This window comes from Cydia strobilella, chromosome 14 (genome assembly GCF_947568885.1).
Source record: "Cydia strobilella chromosome 14, ilCydStro3.1, whole genome shotgun sequence".
NCBI lineage: Eukaryota > Metazoa > Arthropoda > Insecta > Lepidoptera > Tortricidae > Cydia > Cydia strobilella.
This window is the reverse complement of record NC_086054.1, coordinates 12,660,220-12,684,845: the sequence shown is the minus strand read 5'-3', so window position 1 is coordinate 12,684,845 and position 24,626 is coordinate 12,660,220. Positions and strand designations below refer to the sequence as shown.

The following is a 24,626-nucleotide window of genomic DNA, read 5'->3' as shown; positions in this document are numbered from 1 at the left end:
GAAACTACCTATTCTCACCACAATTGAAAACCTGACTGCTCTAGATATCGGCTACTCTACACACCGGAATGCACTCCCAAGATCCGGGACGCGTAAAAAACAACTGTAAAATGTTTCTGTACACAGTCCATTATGCAAATTGGGGGTCCGGGCGACCTTACGAGGACGCGGTGTCGATGACACGTTACGTAACCTGTTATACGCTGTTTAATTGCTTATTGGAGTGAATCGTTGATTGTGATGCAGGTGGAAGTGGAGCGGTGGAATAACATTGCTCGCTCATCGGATGGTCTTGGTTGAGACGATACCTAAAGGAACGACGTTAGGATCGTTAACTAGTTTCAGATTCGAGTGGCCGTGTTGCCAACAACAACAACAATGCTATTAAGTAAATTAAGATTTATAATATCCCCAGGTAATTAATCGAATAAACGTGAATACAGAAATATCATGGCAAATGATGGCAATTGAAATATACATATTAAGAAAAAAAAACCGGCCAAGAGCATGTCGGGCCATGCTCAGTGTAGGGTTCCGTAGTTACGATTCCGTCACAATAGTCTAAACTGGAGCTATTAGTATAGAAGATTGTTAAGAAAGGGATGAAATGGTGCTTGGATTGCTTGGTGCCTGCCACCCGAGTTAAACAATCTACTTATCATATCGAATACGAGGAAAGCAAAAAGACAAGGCAAATTTGCGTAATCAGTACTTAATTAAAATAATAGACGTATGGCCATGATTTTTCCCTTAGAGCTTACTTTCAATCGGAGACTGCATGACTGGTAATAATAATCCACTAGTAAAAACATTTTTTTTTTTTTTTATTCTATATTAAAATCTTACATTACATCAGACAGAAAAGTGCCGTGAAACCCTATCGGGTTTGTATCGACACTGCATTCGTGGATTGCGTGGATTGCAATATTTACGAAAATAACGCATATTGTAGGAAACTGCAGCAATTTTAAAATTATTTGTTAATTAAACTACGAAAATCAGCGGGATTGCCTCTCACTTTTTAATTATTTACTTTATCGTTCTGAAACTGCCAATACTCGTAGTCAACTCGACAGCATTATTCATTCCGCCAATGAAACTGTTTTAGAGAAATTAAATATATATATATATCAATTAAATGAGTACAATAAGCAATTTTTATCTTACATTTTACTTTATTTAATGTCGTAATAACGTTTAAATGTGAGCTGTGGCTATACGTCTTTTTATTATGAAGGGGAGACTTTGTGCGATAACTCAAAAACGGCTAAACTGATTATGTTCGCTATAGTTTTCATTTAATGTTATTTTTAAGCTATTTCTACGATATTTTAGAGGGGGGACACATTTATTTTGCTTTCGAAGGGAATATTTCCAAAAATATTCACTTTCCTATTCGTTTTGCAAGACCTATCCAACGATACTGTAGGGTAGACCTCCAGTGAATGAACACTAAAGCATTTTTTTAGTTTAAAAAAAATATTTCTCAGTATTTATCAATAATTGAAATAATTAAATACAATTTAATCAATCCTCATTTAATAAACAAGAATGTGATTTCTGCGATTTTTTAATACTTTCATAGTTTTATAAAAGAATTTATCAAAAAATACCCAAAAACCTAATTTTAGCATTTAAAAACTTTTAAAGCATTAAATTTATTAATAAGCCCCGTTAAAAAAGTAATATTTACAAAATATGCAAAAATACGTTCGGCGTTACATTGCTCATACATAGAATCATAGATTAGTAGAAATCTAATAAATTTCTGTTTGTTCATACATAGGAATAAAAAATGCTAGTAAATTGACTATAGAAATGAATCAGAATCATTCTCTATGCATAGTCTCAAAACATCAGCTTCAAATCATTACGTTAACATTTAAATTAAAAAAAAAACATATATATTGAGACAACACCAGTAAATGAACACACCGTTCACCGTTGAGAACATTTGATAAGCCAGTAATGGAACAATTATAAATAAATACTTATCACGTGTTGACATTGTAAAGGAAACAGTTACCAATAAGAAAAAAAAATACAAGTGGTAGATATGACAATATTTCTTATTTTAGGCAAAACACGTGATTTTGTTCATTCACTGGAGGGTTTACACCCTAGGGTTGAAACGAAAAAAAAAACCACCCCCACTTTACGGAGGTACCTTCAAAAAAACACGCCAAATTGCAGCTTTGTAGCACTAACCATCACAGAGAAAAGCATCGGACAGACGGTCAGACAGACAGACAGACAGCCGGACATGGCGAACCCTAAAAAACACATTTTCCCCTTAAATTAAGATTTTGGTAGATCAAAGTATTTTTATCTGTAAACACATTTACGATGAAAGGAACCAATAGGTATAAAACACTTATCAGCGTTCATGTTTGTATTTTACTTGTGTGTAAATTTTTTTTTTTCCTATAAATATTTCGTGAGTTAAGGGCAATTGTACAGCCACCCACGCAAAACTGGTCGATAATACAGTCAGTATATTTAGTTATTAATCAGTTCTAGATATTGAAGCTTATGTACTCATAAGTGAATCATTTCAAATCAAAGGACCATAGAAGGGCAATACTAAATTATATAGTAGGATGTAATTAATCCAAGATCCATAGCATAAACACGTTACATCATCTTATGAACAATAGCGTACCGGCGACATCCGTCTAAGCACGAGGACGATAGGGCTCCCCCATCGATTTTGTATCAAACACTCATCATTAGATGTTAAACACGTCATTGTTATACACGTGTGGGTGACAACCGTCAGTGTGTGCGTGAGCGGCGCACGCGCTACGGCCGGAGTATTTACTCTGAGCGCCCCCTACCACCTCGCCACTCATGCGCCGCGAGACTAGACGACCACACGTGCCACCCCACCACAGGACCCGGGAACCAGCATTCGAGCACCGACCGACCTCCGTGACAGTTCCCGACATGTGCCAGTGACTGAACAGTGATAAAAAAAACAACTCAAGTGAAGTGACTTTAGCATCCGTGTGATGTGCGATTGAATATCAAGAAGTGTTGACCATAGCCGCAGCCTCAACCGTTATCAGAAATGTAAGCGCAAGTTTACTGTTGTTTTATGAGTTTTAGTATGGTTTTATATTGACAATTCTGCAGTAGGGCCCCGACCCAGATCTCACGACGCCGGCAACAATGAACGCCACAACAATAAGGTTCGGTATCGCGACAGAAATATTAAACTTAAAGTTTCACAGAGCTCAGCCTTCGACATAAAACTCATTGACGTGCACGTATAAAGAAACACCTGTGGGAAAATGCAAACAAATGCGCGTTTCAGCGAATCGAATCTCAGACTCGGTTACCAAACATGACTAAACCCTTTAGGAATATCAATTCCATTAATTGGATGATAATGCAAATAACAGAGAATAATAAACAGTTTCGCAAATATATAACAATAAGTAAAGACATGACCCGAAACGCCTACAATGTCAAAATGTTCACCCACACGTTGTATCGCTTCAAAACAATTCTAACGATAGCAAATCAAGCGTAGGACTTTATGAATGGATGGATATGCGTGTGTTAATGTTAAGCATCAGTAACATCGTAACAACTCATTCAAAGCAATCAGCGAAGACCACCTAACATGGACTAGATGACTTTATTAGATATAATGAGTTTTGTCTAGGATATGGTGCCTTAATAGCATATGAGTGTGCATTCCATTGCACCATACTGTTGTTAAAACAATGGAATTCCATGGTAGCTGGGATTTTACAATTTATTTTCAAATCAGATTTAGTCTCATTTTGAATTAGAACTGTTGTTTCAATTACCGATAGAAATTAAGAATTCTGCTGTAAACTAAGACATAAAATCCTAACGGTACGTCGTGCAAACGTGTACGCGATACTAATGGTATATTTGCATCGAACTAACGTTACGAATTACGTGACTATTTAAGCTTGATTAGTTCAATACGTGTAACTCGATTAACTCTTATGTCACGTACATACCCGTTAATAATCAAATCGTTGAAGGTATATCAATACATAATCGATTACTAGAGCGTTCAAATCTGGAGCAGGTTCCATTTATAATTGCCAATCGATTTACATTTTTTTTAATTGAAGAAAGTTGATATAAACATTTTGATTGCTCGCCATATGGGTTGAAGATGAATAATGATCATGTAGCTATCAAGCATTAGAGAGTAAATTGGTGACTTCCGATCGCGCTCACTATTAAAATAAATGCACCAAAGCCACACAGGAGGATGATGTAATCTTAAGAGATGAGAGTGCTAGTTAGCTTATTTATAGAAGCAATACAAACGTAATATTAAAGTTGAGGAAGTAAACAATAACAATAGTAAATCCTCATCATTTAAATGTTTAGGCAAATCGTGTGAAAATAACACAAATATCAATTAAAACGCGTATACAAAGATTCGTTTATTGTATCCGTGAGTAAAAACCAGATAAATTCGGTTAAAAAACCATAACAGCCAAGATCGTAATCGCGATAAAGCAAATATGGATTGTGATTGTAAATCTAATAGCTGCAAATGTGTTTAAAAGTGTATTTACGTCTGTTAAACATAGCAAGTAGCACTAGAAATTTGAATGCATAGAAAGTAAAAGAGATTTTCACTTTTATGTGGAAACGCACACATTTAATTTAACATAGGATTCCGCATACATAAGACTGATATTAGCGCAAACGTGAACCGTTATGGTATTATATCAGAAATAGCGATGACACATCGATAATCTACATAGCTAGGTCACCTTCTTGGGTCTTACTTACCTGATTGCAATGTCATCTGCCATATGGAAGTTTTGCCTTGAATTCGAAACGGGTTGAGTGTTTACAATAACAATGTAGTAAGACTGAAAATTTAACTTAGCAAGTAATTTATACAAAATATATGACTAATGAGTTCCTAGTAAAAATCTTTAAAAATCGCAATAAGTAAATCGGCCATACTTGGGAGTAGGTAAAAAAATCCTGTTACGCAAATTAGCACTAGCCCTTTTGGCTTCGGCATCTTTTACCTATATTGATAGGTAAAAAACTGACTGTCTTTAAACATTAGATGTAGACACCTATAAGAAAGTTGAATAAACAAAATGGTAATAACAGACAACATGTGCAGTATCAGATTTCATGTGTGACTGAGTGGACAAGACTGACGTCCTCGGTCTATTTCACACGGGGTTCGACAATATGCGCTTTAGTAACCCAGACGTTGCTAAACGATAAACGAGACGAAACGCGTGCCGTTCCGAACGTGAATTATATATTAGCATACGCAAATAACGATTAAATACCTACTCATTTATAATGGGTTGAGACTGAGACCGCGTTTGACGTCAAGAGGTACAAGTAAAGATCCGGCTGAATATATAAGTGCAACAAAAACTATATACGATCAGGGAAAACCGAGATAGCAAAAACAAAAAGACAATGATTTTTGTAACCGCGTATGTAGCAAGAGACTGAGACAATAGTTGTGTTAGTCTCGCTTCGTCATCAGCGGGCTAACGAGACGAAATAACCGCAACCATAACTCATTAGGTACTCACCCGTTGACCACGAACGCTGTAAAGAGTTCGAAACGTCGGGATGTATTATAAATTCAATATACGCGATATAATCCGTTTTCATAGTTTTATTTCATGAGTAACTATCGCGGTAACCGAAGACAATATCATTAGGTACTGTTATTATAACAGCGTTGTCAGCCCATAATGTCGCTAGTTCCGCACGTACCTCGCAACAAATATAAAGTTTACCTTGGAAATAATTACCGTAAACGATAATCTGACAGCTATCCAAATCACCGTCGCTTGAAAATAATGTTATAAAATGCAGCAGATAATAAAATATGCAGCTTTTCACGCGCACCGAGCGAAGGACTCGCGCGCAATCTAAGGTTGCCTATTATGCGCCACGCTCCGAAAAACACCAAAAGGCAAAGCATAGTGGCGGAAAAATTTTGAAACTCTTGCAAAAGAGGCTCATATTAAACAATACAGAACTAACTAATAGCTAGCATTATCTATGTATCAGTTAATTGATGTTTACCTCATACTGGTATATCACAAAGCGGTGTTGATCGTACCTTCCGATCTCAATCGTTGGCCACTAATAACAGTGAGATGATAGATAGATGACTTACCTGCAACAATAAAAGATGCATGTTAAAGACAGTAATGGTTAATTTGATGAAATTGTCGTCGATAAGGAAGTTCGTAAGTTAACAAGCCACGTACTCGATGGGGCCGGAACGATGTAGAATTTGAGGATGCTGTAACAGCAATTACGAACGTATGACATGGGAGCGCATTACACGGCAGATTACGTACAATAAAGCTGGATGCGACCACTTTACGGAATTACGAAACAATGCTAAGAAAGCCGCTTAGTGGGAAAAGAAAGCCAAACTAAACGTGTGTAAATAGTTATATAAATTTTAAAATTGGGACATGATACTAAGATGGATCTGTTTAATTAACCGGCAAATGAAAACATGTTATCGCTATCAAGATCGGTGTGATATAGTTATCTCTACATTAAATAAGAGACACACGACATATTTGTAAGACGAAGTTAGCAACTAGTTAGCACACGGAAGTTTACCAATTTAATTGGTGTGAAGGTTCTTTTCTTAAAAACTCAAGGGTGAGATAGCATTCAACGTGTGCATTTGAATAAATAGACGACAAACCAACGTAAATTGATATGTAAAGTAAGTATGCAATAGACCTGAGAGTCACATCAGAATTCTAGTAGAAAAAGATTAACAAGACTGTTTTTATACAAAGCTGCGTTTTTCATCATATTTGTATGCGAAGTCATAGCGAGGTCGCAGCTCTATATATTTTGTATTGTGCTTTGACATCCGCTAATAATACAACACCATATACATATTTCTGCAAACCTACTAAACAGTTGTCAATCGGAGGTCAAAGCGACATACAACATATATGAGACTGAGACCTTGCCAAGTTACACCAGTACAACAATGATGAAGAATGCTGTGCATGGAGATTAATTGTACTTTACTTTGCTAGTGATACTAACAATTATACGCATACAATGCTATGCTACTGTAGAGACGGATAGATGGTCAAGCAACCCACGAACCTGTCTAAAGTATGTTCATAACGAATGAATTTTCTAGTACAATAACATATGAAAATTGTTGTATATCCATTACTGTAGAAAGACTTGCACAATGTGCACGTTACCTTGGAGTTTAGTATCATTATAAATCATAAATCTGCTAACAATGGGCCACATGACAGAGCCCATAGAAAAATAGTTTGAAATATCTTACTGCTATTGGCGCGTGCGCGCCGTACCTAGTCACGACTCGGGGAATTAGATCGATTTTACAAGGTGATCTCATACCATTCAATGAAAATAACAAAGATTATTGTCATTGCGAATCTTATATGTATTTATGTAGGTTGGAAGAAACTTTTTTGCACATTACCAGTAGGTAATGTATATAAGCATAATATACCGAAGTAAAATGTAAAACAACATATTATTAAAAAGTTCGAGGCGAATTCATCTCTTTTAGCCCATCGCTAAGACAATGTAAACTGTAAAAGGCACACGGGTAAAGGCAAAGTGAACTCAATATTAATTTAATAATCAAATAAAATCTATTTAAGTAAAACTATAGACACGCTAAAAAGGATTTCAATCATTATCACTAATTACTCTTAACATTTAAGACTTAATAATCGTAAACGCCTACGTTCAATCCCAATATTATAAATTTGGACAAAGGTATAGTGTTTTAAAAGCTAACATAATCTGATTCAGACGTTGTTTAAGACATTATAAAGGAATTCCCACATTAAGGTGAATTAAAATGCGAGGTCGACGTCTAGGGCACCTTAACCAGGCGTGGCGAATTTATTCAGTGACGATAAAGTATGACATTACAATACTTAGTTTTGTTGCATTATCTTAAATCTATAGTTTGAGATAATAAGAATACCTAAACATTTATAGTAGAGGAATGAGAAATGAATGAAAACTAGGTACGCAATGTAAGTAGTGATTTTCCACATACTGAGCAAGTATTTTTTTATCATCTTTTAGACAATAATATTGTATTGTATTGTATATTGTATCTAAAATATTATTTCCTTAAACCGATAAGGTTAACTAACAGTGGAAAATACCTAAACATAACAAAATTACAGTAATCCGGCTTGTTACGAACTCATAACCCGCAAGCCGTTAACCACGTATACCTACAGGTTCTGACGAATCGATAAAACAATCATTAAATTCCATTTAGCAATTGAGATGATTCGAGGTAATAAAGATGCCTTATAGAAAAACTCGTATGCATCAAAAAGACAAAAAACATAAAACGGTAGAAACATGAAAAGTACCCAAACATTCAGCTGCCAACAACTCAATCCGAATAGGTATACATAAAAAAGCAAATATGTTCTTACACATAAAATGTGTAAGAGCAACATTAAAGCAAATATTGCTTTCATGTTGTTACTGCAAACGAGCGAGTTTAACCAAAACATTTCAAATCCAGTCTCAATACATTGTACGCAAAAATAGAATATATCTCGCTTATTGTTATCATCCAGTTGATTAATTCTGAGATCAAAGAAAATTTTCCTATACGTATTTTTATTTTGTTCTTTGACCTTAAAGCAATATATCTAGCGCAATGATTTATCACAGAATGTCAGAACATCGACAAAGGTTGTATCCCTTTGAATGTTAGCATCGTGGATGCGCAAATGTCGTCTTCAGTATCGTTAATTACGTTAAGTTTCTATTGTTCCCTATAGTAGATGCAAATAAATAGTGTCAGGGATCGGCGGTCAAGGCGAAGGAACCTGTTTGTAGATTGTAGACGCATCCAGTGTGATCGTGTCAATTGACACAGATTTCTAGTTGCAGTCATATTCTAATCTAGAATTCGCTTTTCAATTTTGTTATTGACGCTTCGGTCGATTGTTATTAAGCCGTGAAGCTGAAATGACAGGTTTCGGCTGTCTAGTATGTTTGTAAATTTAATTTTGCATTTTTAGGAAGATTGGTTTCGATGCGAGGTTAAATTGCAGACCTTAAACTATGTTTACAGAACGTCTACTCTAAACGTTTGTTGCTACCATCGCAACTAAATCAGACTAAAACGTACCTTCTGTATGCAACAATTTTTCGATAAATTTCGAGCATACCTACAACTACAATGTCAGTTACAAAAGTCACGTTTATAATATAAAGTGCAATGTATTTGCGACCTTTTAAACTTAACGGCATAATGAGGCCGTAGATCAATCAGACGGCACGCGCTCGATTAGGGTTGGCTGCGTTACGCAAAATTATTTAGTAATTTCAATTTCTCTTCGCTTTTTGTGGGGATTTGAAAGATTTAGATTAGGTGTACAACTGTACAGTTGAAACATGGATACGCGTTTTAGACAGTTTTGTTATGGTTAAGTAATTTACAGATGGGTTTTAATTATAAGACAACGAAACAGAAGCTTAGAGATAGATAAAATTGAGTTTACAGAAACCTACGCATTTCTCATTCCATGCCAATTTCGTTGGTGAACTGGGTACGACTTTTAGTTATATACTCACACAATAGGGTTTATAAAGTTGCTTATTTTGGTAAATTGCAACATAAAGTCATTTCCATTTAACAAAATCGGAAAATTCTAGACAAACACAAATATGATGAAACCATTGACATTAAACCAATTTGATTTCTAAGCTACTACGTACACCCAGCTGCGAATGCGCATACTTACTCACTTTATGAATGAATTGGGTATGCACTTTTGCAGCTCGCTGAACCTTGATCACAGTAAAAGTTATATATCGAGATCCCTTGTTTACGTATTGTTTATAGATATATCAAGGAGGTACAAATAGTTGACCGTACAAAATGCTCATTATGCAACGTAATAAAAAAAGTTTGTTTGATGCTAGCAACCCTAATCGATTCACGCTACGACGCGACGCGTGCGCATCCTAAACGGCTGGCCGGCTCCGCTCAGCCGAAACATTTACCGACTCAATTACGTGAGGCGTCGCAACTTGTTAACGCGAATTAACACTGCCGTATACTTTTGAAAATAATTATAGTTTGAAATTGAAATTATTTTGATTAGGAAAGAATACGGCATAATGATTATATTGATTATTACTATGGGATATAATAATATACCCAGAGTAAAAAAAATGTGTTTCATTAACTAGTAAAATGGTAAAAACTGTTATAGATGTCATATATTAAAGAAAAAGTGACGAAGCCCTCCAGTGGTGAAGGCCGGATTCGAAAAATAGTAGATAATAGATTTTTTTCTTTCAAAAATGACGAGTTTATCTACGAATTACATGAACGAAGCTACTTTTCTAGTTCTGGTCAGTAATGTCAGTATCGTGTTTAAAAAAAAATTGACATTGTTTTTAAGTAATTAATTATTGTTATGCAGGTAAGATACGAAAACCTAGATGATTATAGGTAACTCTATTTCCGAATCAATTTTCGAAGACCACTCAAGGTGGACATTCCGACCATAATGACCACATTGTTACCCGCCGCGCACACACACTACCTTATAAGGACAAAGTGCATAATTGTGCCGCTCGGGGCCACCAATGCCACAGTCAACAATTTGTTACAGTTTCGAAAGTCGCGACAAAACCAGATCGCCACGTGTACTTTTAATATTACATATCGATATTTGATACGATCGATTCATTATTGTTTATTGTGCAATATTAACGCGTGTCCAGAACAAGCCTGACGGACAAGTTATCAAACTAATAATATGGTACAGCCACAGGTTGCAAACAGTCGGTACTTAGTGTAAGTTGTAATAAATACGCGTAGGTTTCCGTCGTTCCGTAAGCTCAAGGAGATCTATGTATGCAATTATGCAGACCGAGACGTCCGTACGGTAATTACGGTAATAGTAGCTAAACACGATGCGAGAAAGGACCGGGTTGAAAAATGCGTGTGACGAAACGCATCCTGGTGTGGACGCGAGCACACACAAAGGCCGATGGAAAGTCGGCGATCCGAGCTGAATACAAATCGTCAACAATGCATCACCCGGCCGTTTCCCAACGCTCGGTGAAAAGAGAACGTAAAGAAAGCTCACAGCATTAGAATCGGGGGAAAAACAATGGCTTTGTGTGCTGATCGGTGGTTAGGGCGTGTTCTCAACAACCACAAGGCTGGGCATTGTTGAAAGCGGCTGCGACACTCCCAGGCCGTGCATTCCCATTGCTGACTCAGCCACGTGAACCAGTAAATCGGTGATCTCGAGATCCATAGCAACTATGCGTAATCGAAAAGCTACCTTATACTGGTTTGCAGCAGCGTTCGATTCCCCTGAGCTCGGTAATCGATTGGAATAAAACCCCAGGCCGTTGGTTTTGTTTAATCACTGCACGTTTTTTACTGACCGCAAAAAAAATTGGGCACCTTGCCTCCGCAAGGCCGCGCGCTTGTCTTAGTTTCCATCGCTCATGTCGCATTACGACAGCCTTTTAATAATATAAAACATTTAGTTCGGTAGTGGTAGTGACAATCGCGACAATTCTTATAAAGGCTAACGAGATAAACGAAAGGATGCACTTAAAGGATGATTCGGCAAATGTCAGGTGCCTATTCAATATTTACTTTGAACTTTACTTATTTACTTCGGTATACGTTAATATTACAAAATTAACTCCGCTGTCTTCGCTGCTATATATATGTAGTTTAGTAAAGTGGTAGTTACTGGGTTCGGAAAGCAAACAACCGGTGGGCGTTATGCAAGCGTTGCTCAACCGCGACAATGCGATTATTAAACAAATCAAGGTTGCCGTGATTTACGTCCCAGCATTACCCTCCAAAATTCATCTAGTATCTAACTTGTAGTTGAAAGGTCAGAGTAACCTATTGGGGTAATATCATTAGTATCAATCTGGAGCAGAATCGAACCAATTAAAAACATCGATAGCGCAGTTTTGCAAGGCGCGGCAGGGCACGCGCGGCCGCCTATTTCTGTTTAATGGGCCGGTACACTTTCCGCCGAGCGTTCGTGTTCTTATCGCGGCTAGGCTACCGTGCCTTTCACGGCGCCCTGCAACGCCCACCGGACACCGGCGACTCAACCTTCACTGCCCTAACTGCTCTAAATCTAGCTCCACCATTAAACCACTCGATACAGCCTCCGAGCGCTTTCGCTGCAAACGCGGTCGTTTCGCAATATAATGTCGTTTAACCATTTCGCGCATTTCGGCCCCGTGTCACATGTCGCCCACACCGCAATCATCTAAAGAGACGCGATTTTGCACACAACTCGGCTAATGCACAATCGTGACTTCGACCATAAAATTGCATTACAAGCTCGTGCCGTTCGATATTGAAAAATTATCCGATCATTGTTTCAAAACTCGCGTAGATTTCATGTCGTTAGCGATTGCGCCTAATGAGCATTTCTCTCGTCGAGGCTAAAGAAGAATGAGCGATCTAAAACAATGAGGCGCGATTGATTGAAACCAAAATGGAATACGGAGTCATAGCCGAACAGCATGACACTCGCAGTTTTCGTATTAAGGCCGGCCTTCCTGTCTCGTGGTTATTACTGGCCATTCAATTTCCAATTAAACGCTTGATTCTCAATGCCAGGCGGGTCGGAGGTGGTCAGAAAAACTTGATAAAAGGCGAGCAGCGGCGCGCGGCGCGGCAGTGCCCGAATCAGTGACCGTCGCCTTTGTCTCCGAGTCCTTTCACTTCGCGCGCTCATGAGCGTAAACTACGGAACGTATTTAAATAACAATCTGCTTACTTAGATGAGTTAATTCATAGTTTTAGAACACCTGTGTTTGGTTAGACGTAATACTCGTAGTGTGACTTGTAATAACTAAAAGGTGATGTTTTGTAAACTTTCAGATGGTGAGAGGGGCGGCGATAGCGCTCGTGCTAGCGCTGGCATGGGCGTGCGAGGCGCGCGCTAGCGTGCTCGTGCCGACCTACGTGCTGCCGCCCGACTCGTTCGTGCGCGATCAGCGCAGTCTCGGCCCTCCGCCCGACGCCGACCCCGCTGAGTCGCAGCGAACCATCAAGCGACTCATCGGCGGACATATCAAGATCAAACCCGATAAAGAGTACGGCAACCCCAAGAACTCCATAGCGTACGACGCCAAGAGCGAAACCGGCAAGTTCGTAGGCGTGGTCGTGCCGGACCAGTCGGGCAGCACCGTAGGATGGAACCAGGGCATATGGGACGATGGCATGCTCATGTCCAGCGCTGGCGAAGGCAAAGAAGCCGTCAAACCCAAAGAGGTGGACGAGGACAAAAAGACGCTCTCCGATCAGGTGGCCGAAGGGAAATATGGTCTCATTCAGAATGAAATTTTCTCTAAAACACCTAAGCGGCCGGGAATAGTGAGTTACGAGCCAAACGCGGAAACTAGAGATAAGGATAATATACAAACATTAGGAGGTCTGAAGAAAGACGAAATTTGGCTAGCGGAGGACCATCTATTAGTGTTGAAAGGTGGTTCCTTCCCGGAGCGAACGAAAGAGACCGCTCGCAGGCCATGGCCCCCGATCGACGATTACGAGGCGCCCAGAAGGCAAGTAAAGCTACCGCAGAAACCAAAAGTGCCACCGCCCTTTCCAGTACGACTCTCCGACGACGGACCGCTCGTCTTCCTCACTCCTAGCGGCAGTGTCCCTGCGCCCCAATTCCCTCCCTACGCTACGCGAGAAGGCGAGAGCCCTCTATATCCTCCGCCATTCCCCTTTGCACCAGGTCCGCCCTACGCCCCGGGTGAACATCCGGGAAACACTTCTGCCGGGGGAGCGTCGCTGCCAATTCCTCCGTTCCCATTCCTACCCGGGAATGCGAGCGAAGGAGCATTCCCTTTCCCTCCATCCATGAACGGCTCTTTTCCAGAAGGCTTTCCGCCGGGCGCAGCATTCCTACCACCACCGAGCAACCAGTCAGACCTGTACGACGAAGACGACCCTTCGATCTACTATCCGCCGCCTTACAATTTTTCTTACCGCGCGGACTACAACAATAGCGTGCCTGCGGGACCATTAGTACCTGGAATTATATTGCCCCCACCTCCGGACTTCTTTGCTCCTCTGGAAGATAAAACAACTACGCCAGCGACCAAATCGACAACTCGACCGACAACCACATCGACCTACGCCAGACCGAAACCGACGATAAAACGGCCGTCGCCGACACCGTCTGTGCATCGCAATAAGTACAAGACTAGACCTACCACTACTACCACCACTACCACAGAATACCCAACAAGAACAACTGAAGTACCTACCACAACAACAACGCCGCAGTATGTTGAAGAAGTCCCGACCCAGAAATTGAGGCCGCAAATCGTTGTGGAGATACCGAAACGAGTCCCAGTGCGAGTCCAGAATCTACCTGAAGAAATCAACCCGAGGCCGAAAACAGAAAAGCCTGTATACAAAATCAGGAGTAAGGTTACCTCGAAGCCTTTGTCGGTGTCCGTTTTATACGACTATCCTGATAGATACGAGAACCCGCCTACTACAACGGAGAAACCTTACATTGTATACAAAGTGCCAGAGAGAACTCCCGATGTGATAACGGACAACTTCGTTACATCAACCCCAGTGCCATTAAGAGCGTACTACTCGAACACTCAAAATAGCAACGTACCGATCACGAAGCTTCAACCTGTGTACAACCGAAGGCCAAATGAAAACGCCTTGGCATCGTTCTACTTCTATGACGAACAGCCTAAAACTTCTCCGTCCCCAGCATCGTTCTTCGATGGTAGAAACTATTATAAAACTGTGCCACCGCAGCAAAATCAACAAGCTATCAATAACCAACAAGCGTATAACCCGGCTGTCGACGTAGCTTACGGAGCGATCGATCAAGCCGATGCGCTGTTCTTGTGGCCACAGAAACAAGGCCCCCGTACGCTCACACAAGAATACTTCAGTATTCAGAAGCCCGTGTATGTACAACCACAACAAAAACGACCTGAGGCATTCTACCAGCAGATATCTGATATACAGCAAACTATCGACTTGTTTACAACTAAGAGGCCTAAGCAACACAGACAACACGGCCACAAACCTAAGGCAATCACCTCGAGACCCGTGCAAGTACCTGTATACCAGTTTAGTTATCAATCGAAGCCGAGACCGGATCAATTCAGTTTCCGAGCGCCGAAATTGGATCCTGAACCTTTTAGACCCATGGTCAGCTACAGTAAGCCATTTAATTTGAATAACGAGTTTAACGCCATCACTCCATCAGCTTCGCCTGTGTCCCACCAGCAATATTTAATAGAGAATGTGCAAGTAACTACCGAGACACCGACATCTACAAGATATTATCCTAAAACGAAGACCAGAGACGAAGATTACGAGGACAACCCGATAATCAAGGAAGTCAGACCGAAAAACAATCAAAACCACATTCCGATACAAAACGACAAGCCAGCACAACATCACGTCAGCCACAGAGTTCCCAGCGTGACCCCAAGCTCGATCAGCCACGGGTACTACACGCAGCAGGACGAGAGATATCTGGACGACATCACTAAGAACTCCTTCGACATCTTCGGCAAGAAGATCGAAGACAGTACTCATGACGTCAACGGTTTGGCGGTGACTCCTGCTATTGGAACGGTCAGGACGCCGATAGATAACAACATCAACCTGAATTACGCGTATGAAATCATCGAGTCCCAGAGTCCAAATCCGCCGTCGCTGGACAGAGACACTCTCGTTAACGAGCGTCACCCTAGGCCAACGATAAACCCTAACAGCGAGCCCATAGGACATCATAACGCCGAACTGGTACAGCCTCCCAAGCCGCCGTCATTAGCCGATGACACTTTAGTGAACGAGCGGCTACCGCGGCCAACGATAAACCCTGACAGCGAGTTTATCCCGATACCGAATCCGGGATACCGATCACAGCAGTACAGGGTGCCATCTCAAGTTCAAAGGCCACAGTACACAGCAGGGGAGCAATATGACTTAAACAGACCATCGTTAGCTGGTGATACGGCGGTTAATTACAGAAGGCCGCTGCCGCCTATAAACCCAGATGCGGAGTGGATAACGCCCGTGAACGCGGCAGGGGAAGGCCGGCCGGGTTCGTTCGTGTCGTACCGTCTGCCCGGGGAAGGCGCTCACGTGTACTTCCTCACGCCCCAGGCGACGCAGACGAGGGAACGTGAGAGGTACCGGTCGGCCGGCTACGGACGGTGAAACCAAAGCTCTAGTCTGAACAGTTGTATTGTGTAAATATAAAGCGCAAATGTGATGTTAAAGTGTCCTAAGTAGTGTAAGCGAGAGACTAGCGGGCGAATCCGCGTTGCCATATTTAGAACGATTTTTGGACGTGCGTCCTTAGTGTTGGACGTTAGCGATGGTTGGACGCTCGTAATTATTTATTAAATTATTTTAAGACTGCGGTGCATGCATAGTTTGTTATTTATTTATGTCAGTATTTTCGAAATGTTAGAAATGTGTGATATGATAGATAAGAGTGACAGTATACTGAATATTGTGTTGTAATTATGGTCATGATTGTTATTTTTAACAAATTAATAATAACAAATCATTGTGATTTTGTACTGTATTTTTAATACAAAGAATATAAAAAGTAAAATAAAACAATGTAAACATTTGAACGTTTGTTTTTCTTTATCTCTCAAGGTGGAACTATAAAAACCGTATTATATAGTTAGCAAATAGGCTCAGAATTAGAAACATGTTACAATACAAAATAATATTGTATGTGAGAGGTTCACCTGTTTATTTCAATCTTCATAAATTAACATTAAATTTTACAATTACAAAAATAGTAACATGGTTCCGATTTTCCAAAATGAGAAGACGACAGCCTGTTTCCGGTAGGTCGCGCTTTATTTAGACCATCCATTACCGTTAGTAATTATAATCTTCTGCGCATTTATGTTAAATGACATGATTAGTCTAGATTTAGAACTTTTCAAATGTCTCGCTCTATTTGGCTTCACGGCGGTTTGCGGTTTGACGCCGTCTATTTTACTCTCTAGCTGCCTTCCGTTTTTAGGGTTCCGTACTCAAAGGGTAAAAACGGGACCCTATTACTAAGACTCCGCTGTCCGTCTGTCTGTCTGTCACCAGGCTGTATCAGATAAACCGTGATAGCTAGACAATTGAAATTTTCACAGATGATGTATTTCTGTTGCCGCTATAACAACAAATACTAAAAACAGAATAACATAAATATTTAAATGGGGCTCCCATACAACAAACGTGATTTTTTTGCTGTTTTTTTCCGTAATGGTACGGAACCCTTCGTGCGCGAGTTCGACTCGCACTTGCCGGTTTTTTTATGATGTTGAGTTAAAGACTAAATAATAAATAGATAGAATGAAGACAAAGAGCATAATGGAGCGTTGATCGTTGCTGGTCCAAATCTCAGAGACCAATTGGATGAAGGTAGCGTAATACTAGTCGTAAAAATCTTCGGGGGAAGCCTATGCCCAGCAGTACAAATATTTAGGCTGATATGGTAATGATGATAAGATAGATAGATCGATGATGACGGCTACTGAGGTGCCATTGGAAAGCTGTCAAAACTGAGAAATTTTCCACATTGAAAATTATTTTGTTTTAAATTAATTTTTAACAAGCAGAAACAGATGAACGATGCTATTAAGTTTAGAATAAATTTAAAAGTGGCTGACTTGGCAGAGCGCTGGAGTATCGATCCAGCAGCCGAGAGTTCAAGTCTCACCTAAGGCGGTAATTTTTCCACTTTTAAATTTATTTTGTTTTAACAAATATTTAGTTGGTAAAAAAAATGATATTTTTTTTTATAATTTCACGATTTTCTACACAGCACAGACAGAACTTGGCACCCATATACCTAGATCTCAATTCTTTTGTCGGCGAGTCAACAACGACACATATTCTTAATATTGAACTTGGCTCTCTGATTTCACATTTACGTTTTTGTTATCTTTTCTTCAAGTGAAATGTACAGTCGCCATCAGATATATCGGAGCGGCTGAAGTGCTCAAAAATATCTGAACACGCACCTAGCGCCCTGACAATAGAAGCGTGTTCAGATATTTGTGAGCACCTTGGCCGCTCCGATATATCTGATGGCGACTGTACATACCTATGACAATGTATGATTATTACTGAATAAATGATGTGATATAGTATGATATGATATTTATGTCGGCGGCCGATCGTTCCGCTCGATCGAAAGTTCCTGTGCTACGTTTTGGCGGTAGTCACATTAAACCAATAGATAGGTATGACAGGTTCAAACCTTCGTCGGATCGTCAATTCTTAGGATTAGTTGTCAAGCGGACCCGAGGTTCCCATGAGCCATGGCAAAATGCCGGGATAACGCAAGGAGGATGATGAGGTAGGATAGGTTCGTTAGGTTTCTTCAGGTGCCCGAAGGGCAAACTGTCCAAAAATAGGAGCGGGGCTTCGTCGACCCTGGGAACGAGGCATTGATTTCCACGTTTCACGATAGGCCTAGAAATTTCATGATCTGCCGGATCTTAGGATCGGCCGCCGACATGTATAAATGAACATAGATACCACGAAACGATCATATAGAACGAAAGACCGATTCGTGGAGTAAACGACTACTCGAGTGGCGACCATGGGGGGAAGAGCGTCCTTAAAGTAGACCCCAGATGCGTTGGGACGACATCAAGAGGACTGCGGGGAAGCAGTGGCTCCAAGTCGCACGGAACCGTGACGAATGGCGCAAAATGAAGGGTAGAAAAGGGCTAAAGAGAGAGAGAGAGAGTGAGAGAGAGAGAGAGAGAGAGAGAGATCATACCTGTATCGGGCTCCTGCGGCTGCACGTTGTCCTGCAGCGGGCACTGGTAAAGGCGCAGATACACGGAGATGGCGGCGCGCGCGGCGCGGAAGTAGAAGGGATGCGCGCGCAGCACGTCCTCGAGCCGCAGCAGGCCCACGTACGAGCGGAGCGTCATTTTGCGCATGCAGTACGAGTGGAAGTCGAATTGGTCCTCCATTATTTCGGAGAAGTGCTGGGAGAGGAGAATATTATGTCAGAATTTCTGATCTGTAAGCCATAATGCCCCTCACATAAATACGAATTCGGGGACAAAATTAGTCATTAGGACTCGGAATCGCAAATCGGCGGTCAACATCGAAAGTAGATAATGCCATATTGATATTCTACATTTTTATGCGTTGAAAATAAATATCCCGCAAGATATTAGGTACTCATTACAAATTGATGGGTAAAATAGGGAGAAAGTAACAAACACTAAATATTTCAGTCAAAATTATGAAAGAGTAAAGTTGTTTTCGAGAAGACATTACAGGGCGACCCTGCCAAAAAAAGCACATATTTGTATAACGCGTAACTAATAGGCTAGATGACAAATTTTTATTAATGATATCAATCGATCAGGTTTATTTTTAGGATCAAATGTCTAAATGGGACCCATTGTATTAAAGCAATAAAAAAGTCAGAAATGATAGTCAAAGCCCGACAGTCGTACTTTACTCGCGAAACGCTTCTAACAAAACGATAAGTGAACGTGACGTCAAGTTCACTGAGAGCACATTTTGAATGTATAGACAAAATAAGAAAATTGCGTTTTTGTCGGTGAAATATTGCGTTTATGTATATAGTTGCTCTACAATATTTTTTTGGATAAAATGTAAGGAATCGAATGGTACCCTTACTTTTTTCCTTTTTGGAAGTTGAAAAATTACTTAAATTTTGAAACTTTCAAGTTCTGTATTTTTGTATTATCCCCATATATTATTTTAATATCTACATTATTGTGATAAATTGCTCATTTGCTATCTATGTTACTAGATTTTGTTATAAAATTCAACATGTGTCATCATCACTATTATCCACTCACCCTGTCAACTTCATGTGCCTTCTTGAGCGCCTCGCCCCACTGCCGGGCGCGCTGGTAGGCCGTAGCGGCTTCAGTTTGGAACCACATACACTGCATTTCATTCAAGTTTTCTGTGGCCGGTACACCTGTCAAAATAATAAAGATGTTAGCGTTTTGCGTGGACAACCAGAATAAAATTTAATACAGAGAAATATAAAACCGTTTTTAGAAAATATAAATCGTAGGCAAGCACAGACAAATACAAAGATTTTTTTTTCTCAAATCCTGGTGTAGCTTATTTTCAACTCAGCTCTACCAATGCTCTTCTGCTATAGATCTGTCCGGTGCGGTGCATAAACTTTTAGTTAATCGCACATTAAGCCCTGGAGATATCTTCTAGCACTGCCTGAAGAATATATTTTAGTTTTATCCCTCCGAACTTTTGTTTACCTCTACTTGTTGAATGCTGTATTTTCTGTATTATTTTATTTGTATTTGCCTTTAGCCCTAGTCCTCCCATGCAATATACTGATTGTTTTAGTCCTTCTAGTCTTATCTGTGGCACATTCCTTAAAAAAAAGGTAAACAATCTTGACATGTCTTTTTATTGAAAAATATTGAAAAACGCTTTTAAAAAAATAGTTTATATTACTTATGAAAGCAAAAGAATGTAAAATATCGTATTTGCTTTATAATCGTAACATATTTGCTGTGACTTATTTTTCAAATGTGATTTTTAATAGAAAAGACACGTCAAGATCGCTTACGTTCTTTGCTCGCTTTCTTTCTAATGCTAAAAAAACGAACTATAATTCTGAGCGACGAATCCCTTGTTCTATAGCTGGTCAAGCAAATCTTGTCTGTAGAAAGCGCCTACGTTTTTTAAATTTGCCGCCTTTTTGCACTGACAAGATTTGCTTGACCAACTATAAATCCCTATCGTTAGGCTGGGTTTCCACCAGAGATGTGCAAGGATGCGGAGCTCTCCGAATCGTACCCAGCGTATGTTCCACAAAGCCATTATACCTTCTCTGGTGAACTTGGCGCACATCTCCTCGGCGCGCGCCACGTGTCCGGCGCGCAGCATGTAGCGCGCGCACTTGCTGTTCACGTAGCGGTCCGCCGTGTCCATCGCCTGCGCCTCCTCCAGCCACTGGTATGCCGATACTGGGTCGCCTGCGTGCTGAAACATTGAAAATACGGCACGTTTACCCGAGGGGCAAGACACGCACGCTCTAACTGCTCCAAGCATGCTCGACGCTGACGCGGACCGTGCGCGCTCGGGACGCCTCGTGGCCGAAACCTTAGAATAAGGGTCTCCCTACATATGTCGACGCGGAATCGGCAAAAGCCGATAGAAATAGTTATTTACAGTACATATGGTGCTACTTTCTCGCACTAGTGCGTAAAAGAACACTTTTCGTGCACATGTCGAAAGTTTAAAGGGCCATATGTACTGTAAAACGTTGTTCGATACACGTGCGAATAGGTAATTCGCAACTCGTGTCAATTTAAAACACTCCCTGCGGTCGTGTTTTAATTTATCGCCACTCGTTTCGAATTACCTCTTTTCCGCACTTGTATCGAAAATAACTATTGTCTGCGCAATAAGAGCGAAAAAAGCATCGGCACGTCGGCAGGCATCGGCACGTCGGCAGGCGTCGGCTGATGCGAGCCGAGCCGAATGACGTCTTTTTCATACTGCTTACTTTTCATTTTACTACTGAACTTCAACGCTTCGTAAATCGCTTAAACACTTCGACGTAGGAGGCTGAGAAAGTGAGACTGGCGGCGTCGACCACCATACATCGGTAAGGAACAAATGAACCGCGATCGAAGCTGATATTACTAAGAGCATTTTTAGGTTTTTGTAACTTCTCATTCCTAACTTCCCTTTGCCGACCTTAGGCAAAATAATCCAGAATTCTAACTAAACAAGATATATGGATTCCATGAAAACACTATTTACTAACTTTACATATCCTTCCTTTAACAATAAACACCTCTATCTATATACTTCAAAGCCGTAACCTCTTATAATGGAAGTGCTGAGCGGCGTAATAGTACGCCCATAGGTTACACAAAATATTGTATGAACATTACAGTCTACCAACATATATTTCAAATATATTTATTAATAATAATATATTTTAAATATATTTCAAAGCCCGGTCCGTATCCTTCGAATAATCGAAGTGCTGAGCGGCGTAATAGTGCGCCCATAGATTACACAAGATAATTGTATAAAAACATTGCACCAACCTTATATATCCTTCCTTTAACAATAAACAGCTCTATCAACGTCGGCGTGTGTTCTATCGCGGCGTCAATATATTTCAAAGCCCGGTCCGTATCCTTCTTATAATCGAAGTGCTGAGCGGCGTAATAGTACGCCCATAGAAGAGCGCTGGCCGGCTGCTTCGCTTCGCTCGGGTCGGAACTGAATGTGCCGGTTTTGGATAAATTCTCCATGTATTGCAGTACTAGGTTTTCTATCGTTTCGGCTTTGCTTTTGTCTGCGTATAACGATCTGGAATCCAAAGAGGTGTTTAATTAAAATAGTAGAATATTATTAAGATCACAAGATGTAATAATTCACTACAAATGTAAATTATAATTACTTGAAAATCTAATAATTTCGATGAATATCTTCTGACGACATGGTTTCAATGGGTCTGAATGTCCTGAACACGTTATATTTTATTGCGGCGTTGAAAATTACCTGAATAGGTACTTCAAAGCCTGTACCATAAGAGGTAAAATCAAGGAGCTTTCCCATGTTTCAGTCGAAGTATTTGCTTCCAAGGTTTTTACAAACTAGGTCACCTAAAGAGTCTAAAGACCCACTGAGAGCATGACTCGCGTGGTATATTGTCTTAATTTCTCATGCTCTGAAAGAGGGTCATTGTTGTTCTAAAAGGTGCAGAAAACGATATGTGTCTGCACTAGAGCGTTTTACGTTCGAAGTATGATTTTTTTAATTTTTTTATGATAAGCAAATTAAGATTGAGTTTAAATGAATTTGTTATACAATTTCCATTCTGATATTTGACTCTCCATTCCATAAATAACTATACTTTTGCCTAAATTGTTAATTGAAAGTACCCTCGAGAAATACTACAAAACGTATACGTCATGTTTAAAAAAAAACACATTCATTTTACTTTCCCCGTATTCGAAATGAAAAGTAGAGTGTTTAACTCGGGTGAAAGGCATCATTTCAGCCTCGGACTATTGGCGCTCTCACTGCGTTCGAGCGCCAAAATACTTCGGCTAGTATGAGTGCCTTTCAATTGTCTACTATACCTAATGTCGACGAAGAGCGGAGGGATGCCCTTGTGCAGGCCGTGGCGCAGGTACTCGTCGACCAGCCTCGCGAACACGGCCGCCGAGCCCGCCTCGGACAGCTGCAGCCGCCGGGGCGCTATTGCTTTGGGATACTCTTTCCTGGAAATAACGTGTGATTCGTTAGATTTGTGTATTTGTGTTCTACGACGTAAAATGTTGACATATCGAAAGTGTTTAACCCTTTCACCCGCCAAAGACGTCACTGGCGCGCGCGACTACGGCCCATTATCGGCGCGCACGAGAGGCTTCGCGTTCACGGGGTTAATAAAAGTAACAAAAGTTTACTTAACACATTGCTTTGAGAAAGCTCATAATAAGAAGACTTTTCAGGGTACCGTATCCATAGGGTAAAAACGGGACCCTATTACTAAGACTCCGCTGTCCGCCCGTCTGTCAGTTGAAATTTTTATAGATGATGTATTTCTGTTGCCGTTATAACCAAAAACACTAAAAACAGAATAAAATAAATATTTAAGTGGGGCTCCCATACAACAAACGTGATTTTTTGCCGTTATTTGCACAATGATACGGAATCCTTCGTGCGCGAGTCCGACTCGCACTTGGCCGGTTTTTTCTATTTCGTTAACCTGGCCGTTCGGTGCATGCCGTATTATTTTGCAGGGCATTAAATTACGTATATTAAATATTATCTCAATAATCTGCTAGATTTAAAGTTAGTTCTTATTTGTTTGGTACATCCCCTTCATTTAGGGCCACACCACACTAGCATCTCCCGAGCGTCGTCGTCTAGTCAACTCTATGTCTGCCTATTTCAATAACGCTGACGACGCTCAAAACACGCTAGTACGGGGTGACTTAATAATGTCATATTAAAACTGAATCACCATATCTGAAATAAACCTACATTTCAAACAAACAACATACTGGGTTAAACTTACTTATATACATCGAAGAAGGCCACTTTTTCATCAGGATCACTAAGTTGTTTAGCTTCTATAAGTTTCTGATAATACATCACATTTTCAGGGTTCCGCTTTAGTAAGTCTTCATAAACTGCCTCCGCCTCTTTAAATCTGAAAACGATAATTAAAATTTTCTTTTGAAAAACTTCCTTTATCAATGAACCAAAAGGGAACTGCCATGGGCCCATATGAATAGTTTAAAATAGGAAGTTAATAATACTTTGTCAGATAAATGCATGTTTTCTCTTGATCTTAGCAAATGCTACAAATGAACTGATAAAGATAAAGTTTTTGAATCACCCAGGCCCTTATGGGGTCAAAACCACTGACAGCAAAAGGGCAACAATAATGCAAGCAGCGTGCATCAGACAAATTTGAACGCAATCATATTAAATGCGTCACGACACAACACAACACGACAGACAAATGTGAACCGGGCTTAAAGCTACA

The 24,626-nt window shown here is 40.3% G+C and overlaps 2 protein-coding genes across 2 annotated transcripts in view; one reads left to right on the top strand and one right to left on the bottom strand.

Moving 5' to 3' along the window:
* The window catches only part of LOC134747253 (N-alpha-acetyltransferase 15, NatA auxiliary subunit), a 118,585-nt gene that overhangs the window by 86,418 nt on the left and 7,541 nt on the right, over window positions 1-24,626 (bottom strand). Inside the window, exons 5-10 of the mRNA XM_063681861.1 lie at window positions 24,153-24,287; window positions 23,212-23,352; window positions 22,168-22,435; window positions 20,932-21,088; window positions 19,927-20,051; window positions 18,861-19,074 (exon numbers count right to left, since the gene is read on the bottom strand). Of these exons, the coding sequence (XP_063537931.1) occupies window positions 18,861-19,074; window positions 19,927-20,051; window positions 20,932-21,088; window positions 22,168-22,435; window positions 23,212-23,352; window positions 24,153-24,287 (1,040 nt within the window). The remainder of the gene's footprint in view (window positions 1-18,860; window positions 19,075-19,926; window positions 20,052-20,931; window positions 21,089-22,167; window positions 22,436-23,211; window positions 23,353-24,152; window positions 24,288-24,626) is intronic.
* Window positions 2,845-16,695, top strand: LOC134747250 (mucin-2). The gene is made up of 2 exons (XM_063681859.1): window positions 2,845-3,072; window positions 12,935-16,695. Exon 2 carries the CDS (start codon window positions 12,935-12,937, stop codon window positions 16,268-16,270), a length of 3,336 nt encoding a protein of 1,111 aa, XP_063537929.1. The 5' UTR covers window positions 2,845-3,072; the 3' UTR covers window positions 16,271-16,695.